The sequence below is a fragment of the Panicum virgatum genome, chromosome 1K, assembly GCF_016808335.1.
Source record: "Panicum virgatum strain AP13 chromosome 1K, P.virgatum_v5, whole genome shotgun sequence".
Classification (NCBI taxonomy): domain Eukaryota; kingdom Viridiplantae; phylum Streptophyta; class Magnoliopsida; order Poales; family Poaceae; genus Panicum; species Panicum virgatum.
This window is the reverse complement of record NC_053136.1, coordinates 54,526,373-54,538,932: the sequence shown is the minus strand read 5'-3', so window position 1 is coordinate 54,538,932 and position 12,560 is coordinate 54,526,373. Positions and strand designations below refer to the sequence as shown.

The 12,560-nt window shown below is 49.6% G+C and overlaps 2 protein-coding genes and 1 pseudogene across 2 annotated transcripts; all 3 read right to left on the bottom strand.

Annotated features, from left to right (window-relative positions):
* Nucleotides 1-442: 442 nt before the first annotated feature.
* Nucleotides 443-1,657, bottom strand: LOC120645014 (probable CCR4-associated factor 1 homolog 7). Its single transcript, XM_039921760.1, has one exon. The coding sequence runs from the start codon at nucleotides 1,504-1,506 to the stop codon at nucleotides 637-639; it is 870 nt and encodes a 289-aa protein (XP_039777694.1). The 5' UTR covers nucleotides 1,507-1,657; the 3' UTR covers nucleotides 443-636.
* Nucleotides 1,658-2,266: 609 nt separating this feature from the next.
* LOC120645007 (diphosphomevalonate decarboxylase MVD2, peroxisomal-like) lies at nucleotides 2,267-6,054 on the bottom strand. The gene is made up of 10 exons (XM_039921751.1): nucleotides 5,665-6,054; nucleotides 5,322-5,520; nucleotides 4,387-4,450; nucleotides 4,161-4,224; nucleotides 3,975-4,055; nucleotides 3,793-3,879; nucleotides 3,521-3,678; nucleotides 3,389-3,437; nucleotides 2,796-2,917; nucleotides 2,267-2,707 (listed from the first exon to the last, which is right to left on the bottom strand). Exons 1-10 carry the CDS (start codon nucleotides 5,878-5,880, stop codon nucleotides 2,485-2,487), a joined length of 1,263 nt encoding a protein of 420 aa, XP_039777685.1. The 5' UTR covers nucleotides 5,881-6,054; the 3' UTR covers nucleotides 2,267-2,484.
* Nucleotides 6,055-10,532: 4,478 nt separating this feature from the next.
* On the bottom strand, nucleotides 10,533-12,026 carry LOC120644996 (annotated as a pseudogene).
* Nucleotides 12,027-12,560: the final 534 nt, after the last annotated feature.

Sequence of the window (12,560 nt, the reverse complement as noted above, 5' to 3'; positions counted from 1 at the left end):
ATTTAAAACAGCAGCTGTGGTCATTTTAACAGACAAGGCAACGGATTCGTGGTCATTTTAGAGAAGCCCAACATATCATGGTCATTTTAGAGAAGCCCAACGGTTTCGCGGTCAAAACAGCAAAAATCTCAAGAAGGCGATACAGAATTACTGAAACCAGAAATTGATGCATTCATAGGGTCATCGAATTTACTATACTTTTATAAATGCTTAGATATAATGTAATATTACACTATCATTATTTTTAAGACCGCCAACTTCTCATGTAAAGGGTATATTGACAATAGAGCAACATGTTGATTATTTTCCCATTAAGATAAAGAAAACAAAATTGGACTAATGTGATTGTGGCAATGCAAGTGTCATGGCTTAAGTCTCAAAGGCGATCTTTTACTACTTTTCAGTTAGTATAGTACTATCTTGCTAGGAGAAAAAGAAAAAATGGAGAGCAAAAGCCGAAAGAGAAATAACTATTTCAACGAGCAACTTAAGAACACTACACTGGGATTACATCCAAATGAGGTGGAACTGAGTGAGACAGAATTGGTCTTAATTGAGCCCTCTTGCACACTTGCCACCTTTTCTGTCCTAAATCAATCCATTCACATAGCTAAAATTCAAACAGAATGCCATCCCTCAATGTGCACTAACACCATTCTCTGCATTGAGCCCATACAGCACGCCTGCGTATTTCTCTGTTGAACCAGCGAAGAATGAATCCCTGAGCTTCCAGAACGCACAGGACGTGACCAGGCTATCAGACCCGGCCTGGTGGGACTCCCCCACACGCTCCACGTCGAGCAGTTCCGCGAGCTTGTTCAGCCCCCCGTGCAGGCTGTTGCAGAACTTCATGAGGTGCTTGATGTCGTACACGGTTGGGAAATATATCTTCATGAGTTTGAAGAACCCGGCTTGCGTGTCTGGGAGACTGTTGCAAGTGAGGATCTTGAGGAGGTACCCAAAGTCGTATCCCGCGTGGAAGGTAACCCAGTATACCGAATCGTTGAGCACGACGCCGGATGACATGAGGAGCTCCGCGAACCGGCGCGCATCGACGCCGCGCTCGGCATTTCGGCGGAAGTCGATGCCGCTGCGACGGAGCAGCTCGATGGAGTCGGATGCGAAGATGTCGCGCGCGTCGTCGAACTCGCGGAAGTTGAACTGCCAGACGCAGCGGCGGCGGCCGGCACCGAGGGCCGGCAGCTCGCCGCGCGGGCCTGAGAAGGTGAGGCCGAGCTGGATGAGGTGGAGCATGTCGACGTTGGCCTTGAGGGTGGCGTAGTTGTAGTCCGCCGGGGAGCGGAAGGCGCCGACGGGGCGGCAGACAATGCCCGGGAACTCCGTGTCCATCGCGACGAAAGGGAACTCGTCGACGATGTCACGAATCAGGGCGAACTCCTCCTCGAGGTTGTCCGCCCACACCTCCCGGATCTCCACCGACTCGTCGTCGTCGCCGATGCCGTCGGGCTTGGGGATCACGGCGGCTGGGGGATCTGACATTGCCATGCCAAATCTCCGATCGAAAATCTATGGCTTCTAGGGTTTGGTCGGATTGGGGAATGGAATGGGTTGGGCGAAAGGCTCGAGAAGGAGGGTGCGAAGCCTCTGGATTTTTAGAGGGAGGTGGGTTGGTAGGTGTGGTAGCCAGGAGGCGACCATACGGCAATACTCCCTCCGTCCCGAAAGACCCTTTTTCTTTGACTCTCAGAAACAACTGCATTTGACAGCTCGCCTTATTCAAAAATTTTATGTATATTATAAAATAAATAAAATATTATTAAAATATCATTAGTGATGTAATAAGTCATAACAAAAGTGATAATATTTGTAAAAAAAATTAAATAAGACGAGCAGTCCAACGCAGTTTCTAAGAGTCAAAGAAGGACGGTCTTTTTGGGACGGAGAGAGTACCTCTATGACATGTCAACGGCTCAGATTAACATCCACATTAAATGTGCGATTCTCGACAGTTCTCACTCTTCCTCCCAAAATTCAAATTTTCCAACCCAGAATTCAAATTTTCCGACCCAGAATATTAAACTGTCCAAATAAGATGGCACCAAAATTGAAACCTGTTTATCGTGACCATGGCATGTCGAGTGGGAGCTGAGCTCCCGTAGATTTGTTACCACCACATCTGCCGGACGCCAGGAACCTGTTACTGCTGGCTGGCGGACGGCGCCGGACCTCATCGTCAAGCACCCAATGGATAGTACATGATACGATGTAGGCATTACCATTCTCTTAAAAAGATGTTTCAGCAACATTCTAGCTTAACAGGGAGACTTTATTCCACGTGTTATTGAAACTTGCTGAAAACAGCTAGTTATGCCCTTCACCTTACAGCAACAACAGACACCAGGGCCAAATGGATTGTACATGATGATACGATGTACAGTCTTACAAATTACAGTAGGATATGTCTAATTGACAGCATGAAAGCCGACCGATACACGAGGCTAATGCATCAAACACGTAATCTAATTACACCCCTTTTGGAAGTCCGGTGACTGAATCGATCAGTGCTTGGTTTTCATCGGCAATAACCTTTGGGCCAGATCCAAGCCTGCTACAGATGAAGTAGCTAACGTCGCCCTTGAATTTCTGATCCGGTATCTTCACCTCTGGAGGTGCAGGAAGGGCGTCTACGTCTTCAATGGAATGCAATCCAGCATCACCTAGAATTGATTTATCGCCAACCAAATAGCTGCAAGATCATGTTGATCAGACATACCCATAGAGCTCCACAATACGGTCAGTACCATCAGATTTTATCATGAGATTATCAAACATACCTGCTCAAATCCTTGTCTTGCGGAGGGAAATAGTACAGGAGCTTCTGGAGGAGAAGTGTTGCAGTTTTACGGTTTGGTGCAATAAGGACCGCATTAGGCCCAGCATCGAAGGTGTAGGCAACCTGCCATTGGAAATTCTCAACCGGAGTTAGAGGTCTACAGTTAAAAGGTCTTCTATGTCCACTCATAAAAAGTCTTGGTATCACATCAAATGCACCGGCCAAAAACCACTGTCTGGCAGAATGGATGAAATTCATTATCAGAAACCATAAGTACGATTTTTCAAACAAAAAAAAACACAAGTACTATAAATAGCCAGTACTCATCAAAAGGGCTGGAATGAAAAAAAAAACTGTCTTTGGGCTTAGGTACTTCCAACTTTAGATGACAAACTGGTAGATATCAAGTCCTAATTTCAAAAACTGTTGCCTTGCAAAGTTAATAACAACATAAGTGATACCAGCAACACATGTTTTAGACGATTTGTTCTACTCGAGCAATATCCACTAGGGTAGAATAGCAAAACCAGGTAGAACACATAAGTACTGAGAAGATAAGAGACAACAGATATTCAAGAATAATAAAAAAAAAACCTGTGGGGTTCCTTGTGAGTGGTTCCACTTCTCCACTAGGCTAATTATCCTGCAGTTGATTCGGACAAAAATTCTTACTTCTGGGATTTCAGTTGTAACAGAATTCCAAGCCAATACGCTGCTAAAACATACCGGTGAGATGTATCATTCATATAGAAGATGGGAGGGCTCGTGTCCAAGCATACAGCATGAAACTGGTTGCTATCTGCACAAGTTAATTTGGCAAAGGAATCAAAGTCTCGATTCTTAATAGCCTCTTCCATTTTCAACACCCGGCTTGGCACTACAGTCTGAAACACGTGAACAACCAGTACAGTGCACAGTGAGAACTGGAAAATAACTTACATCGAAATATCCAAACAATAAAAAGTTCAACCAAAATTCAGTTTAGAATGAAAAATCACCTGGGCCCTGTACTGCAAGAGGGGACTCGTTACAACACTATCTCGCATCCCACTGGTGCTACTGGTTTCCTTTTGCTTTGAACTGACCTAATGCCACAAATGAATGTGTCAGCAATTGAAGATAACAGATAGAGTACAATGAGGGGAAAATACACAGGTCATGTGGGATAGAGATCATATACCACTGCAATAATAATAACAAGATCATTCCAATGTGTTTCATCAGCAAGCTGCACGGCCAAACTGTCACTTCCATCATCTTTCTGCAAGCAAAGAATCAGGCCCCACTCAGTCATTATTGAATATTGAATAGGGAAAACATCCATTTAACCAGGGCAATTTTCTGGCAAAACCATATGATTACTCACCTTTCCCATACACCATTTCACAAATCCACCAAATAAACTGCGGCATGCACTCCCAGATCCCTGCCTGAATGAAGTTTGCCAAGGATAAGTACCGATTTGCAAGACCCACGAGTTATTAGCATACTGATTGGCAAACCAAATACAATCCTTGCAATATGTCATGAAAAGAACAAGTACGAGCAAGAAAATGGTGGATCTTGATGTTGTATCAATAACATGAACAGACCTTGCTATTGATGAAAGTTCTCCATAATCTTCTTTCACATTCATCAGCTTTCCAAGGGTGAAAACTGCAGCAGTAGTCCAATAACAAATGCTTATGCTACAATACATGATATGCAAAAACATGTGGAAATCTTTATGGGAAACTAAGAAATACTCCCTCCATCCCAAATTATTAGTTGTTTTGACTTTTATAGATTCATGAATTTTGCTATGCATCTAGACATAATATATATGTAGATGCATAGAAAAAGTTATGAACCTAGAGAAGCCAAAACGACTAATTATTTGGGACGGAGGGAGTAGTGTACTATTATTTGGCCTTGGATAGAACTACTGAATTTCAAGCTACAAACAACAGAACTGATCATTCCTAGCTTTTACCAGTAACAAAGAACAAGGCCAGGGACCAAGAATTAGTACTATTCAAATAGGACAATGTCCATGTGGGGCAGCATAACAGCACCCATAAATATAATTTACTAATTTTTCATACTTCTAATGAAAATAGAGAAAAAAACTACATTGATAATCCCAAATAAAAGCAGTGCATTAGACTATTGATAATCCAAACAAAAGTAACTTTGAAAGTTAACGGATCGATTTCAGTTATAAAGCCTGAAGATGGCACTAAAAAGAGAATAATATGTCAAAAAGAAATTTAAAGAAAAAACTCCATCCACTCCTAAATAGGTTGTTCTGAGGTCTCTGCAGTCACAATTGCCAACTTGAGCTCCAAATTCACAAAAAAACAATAGTCAGATCGGCCACATGACAACAGTACTGGTAAAATTGCAGTAAACATACTTTTCACAATTTACTGGTTTGAAGTTCCAATACAATACCCAACAAACAACCACTAAGAAATAGCCTTCAATGCGAACTTAATTTTGAGAACATGGAGAGGAGAGACTATCATGGTAGCAGAAGAGGCGTTACCGAGACAAGCGAAGCCAGCAGCCGAAGAGGCTAAACCAGCAGCGGTGGGGAAGTTGTTGTAGGAGGCTATGTGGACGTGCAAGTTCTCCCAGTCCTCTTTCTTGATCTTGATCCCCTTCTTCTCATCCTCAAACTCACAGGCCCGCTTTCTGATCTCTCTCAGGCAGCTCTGAAACCTTCCTCCTGACAGCGAGATCTCCTGCTCAATTCCAAACCAGAAGCCAAAGTAAGCAGGAAGGCTCCACTATTAGTAAGTGTCCAGAGTAGCACATACAACAAAAGACTGGACTGTTTTTTTTATGAATGAACAAACAACTGAGGAGGTGGACTCGCAGTGACACACCTTGCCGTTAAGCCACATGCGGTCGGAGGGGAATGAGGGGCTGACGGCGACGGTGGTGGTGGCGGAGAGGTGGTCGGGGTCGAGCGTGACGCTGATGCTGTCGTTGACGGGGAGAATGAGGGCCTCGTCGCGCTTCCCCCAGTACTTGATCACCGCGATGTTGGTCGGCGACCGCCCCGTTGCCATGAGCACCCACTGCCCCTCCGGCGCCGCCATTGGATCCCTTGCCTCGCGCCGCTACACCTGGGGCTCGATGGAGATGAGATCGGACCGGAGGGGTGTCCGCGCGTGGTCCCGGTCGGCGGAGTCTGCGAGGTGCGGAAGCGGATGGCACTGGGCTGTGCCTGTCAACGAGCCGCGCGCGATCTATAAAGAAAATTGCCTGTCGCCCCCTCAACTATATCCGAGTCTGATAGAAAATATAGAATATTGCCATAAAAAGAAAGAAAATATAGAATATTCTCGACAGTCGACCCGATCGGAGTCGAGCCTGAAGGCAGCAGGCTCAGGCTCAGATCTCAAGCTCAGCTCCAGAGAAAAAGGCTCGCGAAGGCTCAAGCTTGGCTCGATAGCAGTCAAGCTTCCCAAAGAAAACGCAAAATTCTAAAACAAGTTATCACCAGATGAGAATCATGGCATCTCCAAAGACACTGGACGCCTCCGGATTGTGATTGGGAGTGGCTTCAGACGCAAATAGCTTACGGGTATTGATCACTAAAGCTGACATTTTTTACTTCATGCCTGACAATTTTTATTATGAATCTTCATTGACTATGTTTGCAACTAACACCAGTGGTTTTCTCTCACAACAAATCAGCAACAGTCAATAATATTTGGGAAAATTGGTTTCATAGCATCAAAAGATCACCGTTTTCGAAAAATACCACTGAAAGAACGCCGTTACATAAAATACCACTGAAAGAATCATTCCGTTCCGAAAAATACCATTCCGTTAACTTTTGTAATGAACCAGTCATTTTGCTGTCCATAGGACTAAGTGAAATGTCTCTTTTACCCTCGTCTTCTTCCTCTGCTCTTCCTTCGTCCTCCCGCGAGCACACATCCGCCCGCACAGGGACTTCGCCCGTCCATGGAGGAGATGGTGTCCGCGCACGGGCTCCACAACTGGGCGGCGCCCGGCGTGGTACCTCAAGATCAACGGCAATGGCAAGCAGCAGCACCTATCGTGGATGGCTTTGTGGACCTGCTCCTGGGCCTTGCATCCTCCGATACTTCTGCGGAGACAAGCACAAGCAGCAGCAGTAGCAGGCTGGCAGCGCGTCCGCTGGCAGCCGCTGCACACCTGCACCACCAGCACGAGCACGAACACAGCGGCCACTACCACCAGTGCCGCTGGCGATGCCGCTTAGCCGCTATTGTTGCTGCTATAGCTAGCTGTGACGAGCACAGGCCAACGGTGCGTGGCGTGGGCAGGGGTGGGCGGAGCGGCGAGCGGAGCCGGGCAGGTTAGCAGGAGCGGGCGGATACGTGCTCGTGGAAGGAAGAAGGAAGAGTAAGGGAAGAAGATGAGGGTAAAACAGATATTTTAGTTTGTCCAATAAAAAGAATGGTGATCGGTTCATTGCAAAAGTTAACGGAATGGTATTTTTCGAAACGGAATGATTCTTTCAATGGTATTTTACGTAACAGAGATCTTTTGATGGTATTTTTCAGAAACGATGATCTTTCGATGCTATGAAACCAATTTTTCCATAATATTTTCTCTCATAGCAAAGCAAATCAACACCTGCAACCAAGCACAGCCAGCCAAATAAAGTAATTATGTTGCAAAATGCAATCAATACTGTCAGGTGTCATGTAAAATATGAAGATTCCTGATAAAACCTTCCATCAAACGATTTTCTCGGTTAGCTCTGTACACCTGCCTACTCTGAATAAAACCCTCCATCGAAATCTCCCATATCTTATAGTACATCATGTGACAACTTATTATATTGATGGTCAGGCCACTTGAACTATTGTAACATACAGGCTACTGTAGTAATGGAACCCAAAAGGCACCAGCATGTAAGTTTCACACCAATAATTGGCACAGAAATAAGAACATGTCCAAATAAGAATGTCATTCCAATTCCAGCCAAACTGAAAAGATTACAACATAAAGAGAGTTTTTCTGTAGGTTAAAATGAAACACACACAACTTTTCCCATAGGCTTTCTAATGAACATTCTCATCAGGACCGGACAAACTAACCACCTCCAGTGATTCTGACATGGAACAATCTCACAGCAAGACATGATTTGTGAAGAAACAAACAATCTAACAAAAAGGTAGCAGCTTTTGTGGCCTGACCCCAATCATTTAATCATACAAGGATAAAAACGAAACACGGAGCACCATAGAACTCCGCATGAAGCCATGAACAAGATACACCGCTGCACGTCTTAGCTCTCCCTGCCGCCGCCGGCGACGGTGAGGGTGACAGGCTCCTCTTCAGCACTGCGGCTGCTGAATATGGCGAATTCGGCAGACCTGGAGCCGCAGGATTGCAAGAACATTTTATAGCTCGGCTCCTCTTCAGCGCTGAGGCTGAATATTGCTTACCTGTTTGGCATCGTCATGTTTTGAAACATTTAGAGCCAAAATGCCAATGGTATCAGCGATCCCCCGTAATCTTGAGGTCGCTTGTTCATCTTACACGCGCGAGATCGTTGCAGAGTAGTTTGCAGCTTTCCCTCCTTGCTATACTTGAGACCAAACGTGGTCATGTCAAGCACACGGCGGCGGGGCTGGTCGCTGCGCGGATGGTCGTCGTCGTCCTTTTGAAACAGGAACTCGACGAGACAGAACTTGCTGCGACCCATGTAGACAAGCTTGGCACCCAGATGCAGCTCTGGATTCTTGCGGAACAGCTTCTCCTTGCCGATCTTCCAGGATGGCGGTCTAGTGAACTCAGCGGCGATGGGCGCGACGTCGCAGGAGCAGAGGTGCCCAGGGCTGCCCATCTCGCCGCAGAGGCCAACCCATGCTTCCAGCTCGGCGTCGAAGTAGGCCTGGCCACTGAAAGGCAGCAGCCAATCCCCGTGGCGTCTCCACTCGAGCCGCTCCGCATCCAAGGAGAAGGTCCCGGAGCGGTGGCTCCGGAGGGACGCGGCGGACACGAAGAGGGTGCGGCCGTCAGGATGCAGCGCGTAGCAGGTGACCTGGCTGGCGTAGAACGGGGACCGCGCCTCAATGGCAGCCCAGGACCACGGCGCCTTGCTGCCGCACGGCGGCTGGTCGCCGAGGTACACGGCATCGGTGTCTGTGAACGCCAGGAGCTTGCCGGCGGCGGAGGCGAAGGAGGGCAACCCGTACTGCCTGTAGGAGAAGGGCCACGGGCAGAGTGACAGGGCCAGCGTGCTGGCGTCGAAGGCCGGGATGGCAGGGCTGGCTTCTCCAGGCTGCATGGCGAAGATCTTGGCGCCGTGCGAAACGAAGTTGCGCTCGCTCGCGTACTCTGCGGCCTCCGCTTCGATGCGGGCGACCGGCGGCTCCGTGAAGCGCTCCGGCGGCAGGTCATCGTCAGCGCCTGCGTCGTCAGGTTCGAACGCGTCGACGTCCAGCCTGCGAACGCTGTAGCCCCTCTCCCAGTCGTCCAGCAGCAGGTAGAGGTGCTGCTTATTACTAGTACACTGCAGCGCCGGCCGCTTGGCGCCGCCGCCGCCGCCGCCGCGCTCATCCGAGCTCTTGCGCTTCGTCGGCGGCATACCGTGTCTACCTCTGATGTTCTCCTGATCCCTTTCTGTGCGGCGTGCGCCCGATGGATTCATCTTGCGTAATGGCTCCTCGTTATAAATAAATCGTATGTGAGGGCGATGAATTCATATCGGAATCGGAAGGTTAAAGCAAAAACATCCGATTCATAGAGTCCGACTCTGGAATCCCCTTGAACTCGGATAGACAAATCCGATTCGTAGTTGACCCCTCGTCGACTCCAAGGCCGCGGCGTTTGCTGGAGCTGCACGTGCCTTAGTTCATGTCCAGTGTGTGCACGTGCTCACGAACATCGAGCAGGCTTGGCTCGAGTGGAGCCTCCCTCGACTTCGATACAACAACGAGATCGAGCCGATCGCTCGAGTGGAGCCTGAAGCCAAGGCTCAAGCTCAGCTCCGCAGGAAACGCTCTTGTGGCTAGGCTTGGCTCGTTACTCGTTAGCAGTCGGATGGAGAAGATGGAGTTGCCCGTTGATTCCAACAACCACCAACTTGCCGTGAGGGTGGGAGCTGATGGGCACGTGCTCTAGGTGATGATGGGACTCGAGGCCAACAGAGGTGGTTGCGAGGAAAGACGGCAAGCGACACATGGGGGTGGTAAAAATTCAAGGGCCGAGCTCTATTTTATATAATTTTAAATTAAATAATTTAAAAAAAATTAGACTGTGAAGAGACCACTAGGATTGTGACTCATTACCACAACTAGCTACACATGGGTTCAGCGGAATTACCTCATGGTATATCCCAAGAACAAGCAGTTAATTTTTTTAAGGCTGATTGTGCACGTTATTACCATGGTAGCCTGTTACTCTTTTCTGCAAAGACAGTACTCCTACAGTCCTACTATCACCCCTTCTGCACTGAAATAAAAGTTCATGTTGCGGTTTCACGCAGATAGAACATGCACACACACTGACAGTAACTGAATACCTTGGATGTTTGAGACTCCCTATTGCTCCGAACCTCTGATTTATTAGCAATTAGCATCAGAAGATCAGATCAGTATCATCAAGACCATGCACTTGGTAAGTAGTATACTGATTAATTCAACAAAACTTGGCCGTAGTGAACCAATAATGTGGAATGCGCCACACTAATATCGACTACCAGTCTAGTGAACCAAAACTAGTAAGTGCTGCAGGATCTGAGCAGGGTTTCAGAAACCGTCCGGGAACCGCCGGTTTCCGGGATTTTTTCCCGTTTCCGGTCCGGTCCGAGACAGTAAACCGGGTCCGGTTTTTTATATTTTAGGCTTCTAAATCCAAAAATACAAAAGTAAATTTTTTGTGCTACTGTTCCGGTTCTGAACAATACCACCGGTTTTTTAAACCCTGGATCTGAGGCACTCAAGTATTAGAGGATGCGACACCAATCCACACAACTTCGTTCAACGTCCACGGGTGACCGGGAAGTCTTGCTCGTTCGGCCGGCACCACCGGAAACTTGCCGCCATGATCCAGCTCGGATCGACCAGGAACTTGCTGTTGTCCCGCGCCCACCGCGCCTTCTCAGTCCCTGGATCCTTGGCGACAACATGGGTAACCGTGGCGTCGGCGTTGGCTGCGCAGACGCCACCCAGCCGCTCGGTCAACTTCCACATGGGGTGGTCGCCAGCGAAGTCCTCGAGGGGGATCACCCGGCTGAACGCCACCGTGCAGCCGCGCAGCACCTCGCGCCGCACCGCCCTGATCACCTCCCTGACTTCCGAGCAGTGGCCGTCGAGGACCGAGTCGAAGAACCCCCGGTGGACGCGCTTCAGGACCTCCAGCATGACGGCCAGCGAGCCATCGCGTTCCCTCTCGTCCCGCCGTACCTCCGCCAGCGAGTTGACGTCGTAGCCGAACTGGCGGCAGGAGGAGGCGAAGTAGAGGTATCTGTTCACCAGGATCAGGTTCTCCTGGTGGTCCGGCCAGACATGATCCGAATCGTCGAGGATCACCACCGCGACGGCCTCGGCGCCCGGGACGACGTCGAGGCTCTTCATGTCCCGCCGGGTCGACTCCTCGCTCGACACGATCCTGGCGCCGAAGTAGACGCCGTCCGGGTCCAGCTGCTTGACGGCCGCCCTCGCGTACTCCTGGCCGCCGAGGGTGTAGACGTACATCTCGAACATGGCGCTCGCCTGCTCCAGGAAGCCTCGCGCGAACGGGCGCAGCTTGGTGAGCACGGGAACGCCATAGGTGTCCAATCGGAAGAGCCCCATGCCGGGGTCACCCGTGGTGTTCGACGCGAATCCGTTGCGCTCCTCCATGGGGGAGAAATCGTCGAGCCCCGTCGAGTTGAGCAGCGTGTGATCCAGGTCTAGGATGAGGGTCAGCTTCCTCGTGCGCAGGAGGGTCTCCAGGTTGGTCGCGCGCGGGATGCTCGTCGTCGCCGAAGCCGGAACCGCCGGGCCCTCCTGGATCTTCCCAATGACGCCTCCTCCCGCGCCCCCGTCCTTCACCCCGCCCAGGAAGGAGAGCCCGCGGCGACTCTGGGTCTGGGGGCGCCTCCTTCCGCGTCCTCCTCCTTGGCCCCGCACCGGGAGCAGAGCCCGCGGACGAATCCGGGGTGCGGGGGGCAGCGCGCGTCGCCGTTGTCGTTCCGCCCTTGCTTGATCTTGCTCTTGCGGCGGCGGCCGCGGGATCGTCGTCTTCCCATCGGGGCGGCGGCGGACGAGGAGGTGGGGATCCGGAAGGCGGTTGGTGGGGTCTGTTCGAAATCGAAACGCCAAAATGAAATGCAGCGGCCGTGCCGTTGCCCGTTGCCGCTGCCTTCTCCTCCCTCCCCGGACTCCAGTGGAAAGAAGCCGAAGCCGAAGCCGCAGGCCGCAGCCCATCAACTCTCTCAGTTTTGCAGCTGAGGCACAATATAATGCAGCCCAACCCACCCTAGTCCTTCCGCACGGTGGCCGCGATGCCGTTCAGTCAGTGGCCGCGCCGTGTACGTGCCCGAGCCCCGAGGAGTGTCTACTAATTGCCTGAATGCTTTACAAATTACTAGGAGCCCTGAAAGTCCGGAACCGGTTCCTCTACAGTACTGCAGAGGGACTCGGTGCCACCGACCCGTGGGTTCCATGGTTCAACCTTTCTGCTTTCACATGAAAGTCCTGAGTTTGGAAAAACCTTTTTTTAAGTGTCTAGGAGTACCGTTTGTATCTTTTTTTTTATCTCGTTCCGTTGTAAATTAGCATAACAGTTT

Excerpts from the sequence above, each read along its gene's own strand:
- LOC120645007 (XM_039921751.1), bottom strand. The coding sequence starts at position 5,880 with ATGGCGGCGCCGGAGGGGCAGTGGGTGCTCATGGCAACGGGGCGGTCG. Across the intron at positions 3,880-3,974 it reads TTGTTATTATTATTGCAGTG|GTCAGTTCAAAGCAAAAGGA; the intron begins GTATATGATCTC and ends TTGTGGCATTAG. Across the intron at positions 3,679-3,792 it reads TCTTGCAGTACAGGGCCCAG|ACTGTAGTGCCAAGCCGGGT; the intron begins GTGATTTTTCAT and ends CACGTGTTTCAG.
- LOC120645014 (XM_039921760.1), bottom strand. The coding sequence starts at position 1,506 with ATGGCAATGTCAGATCCCCCAGCCGCCGTGATCCCCAAGCCCGACGGC.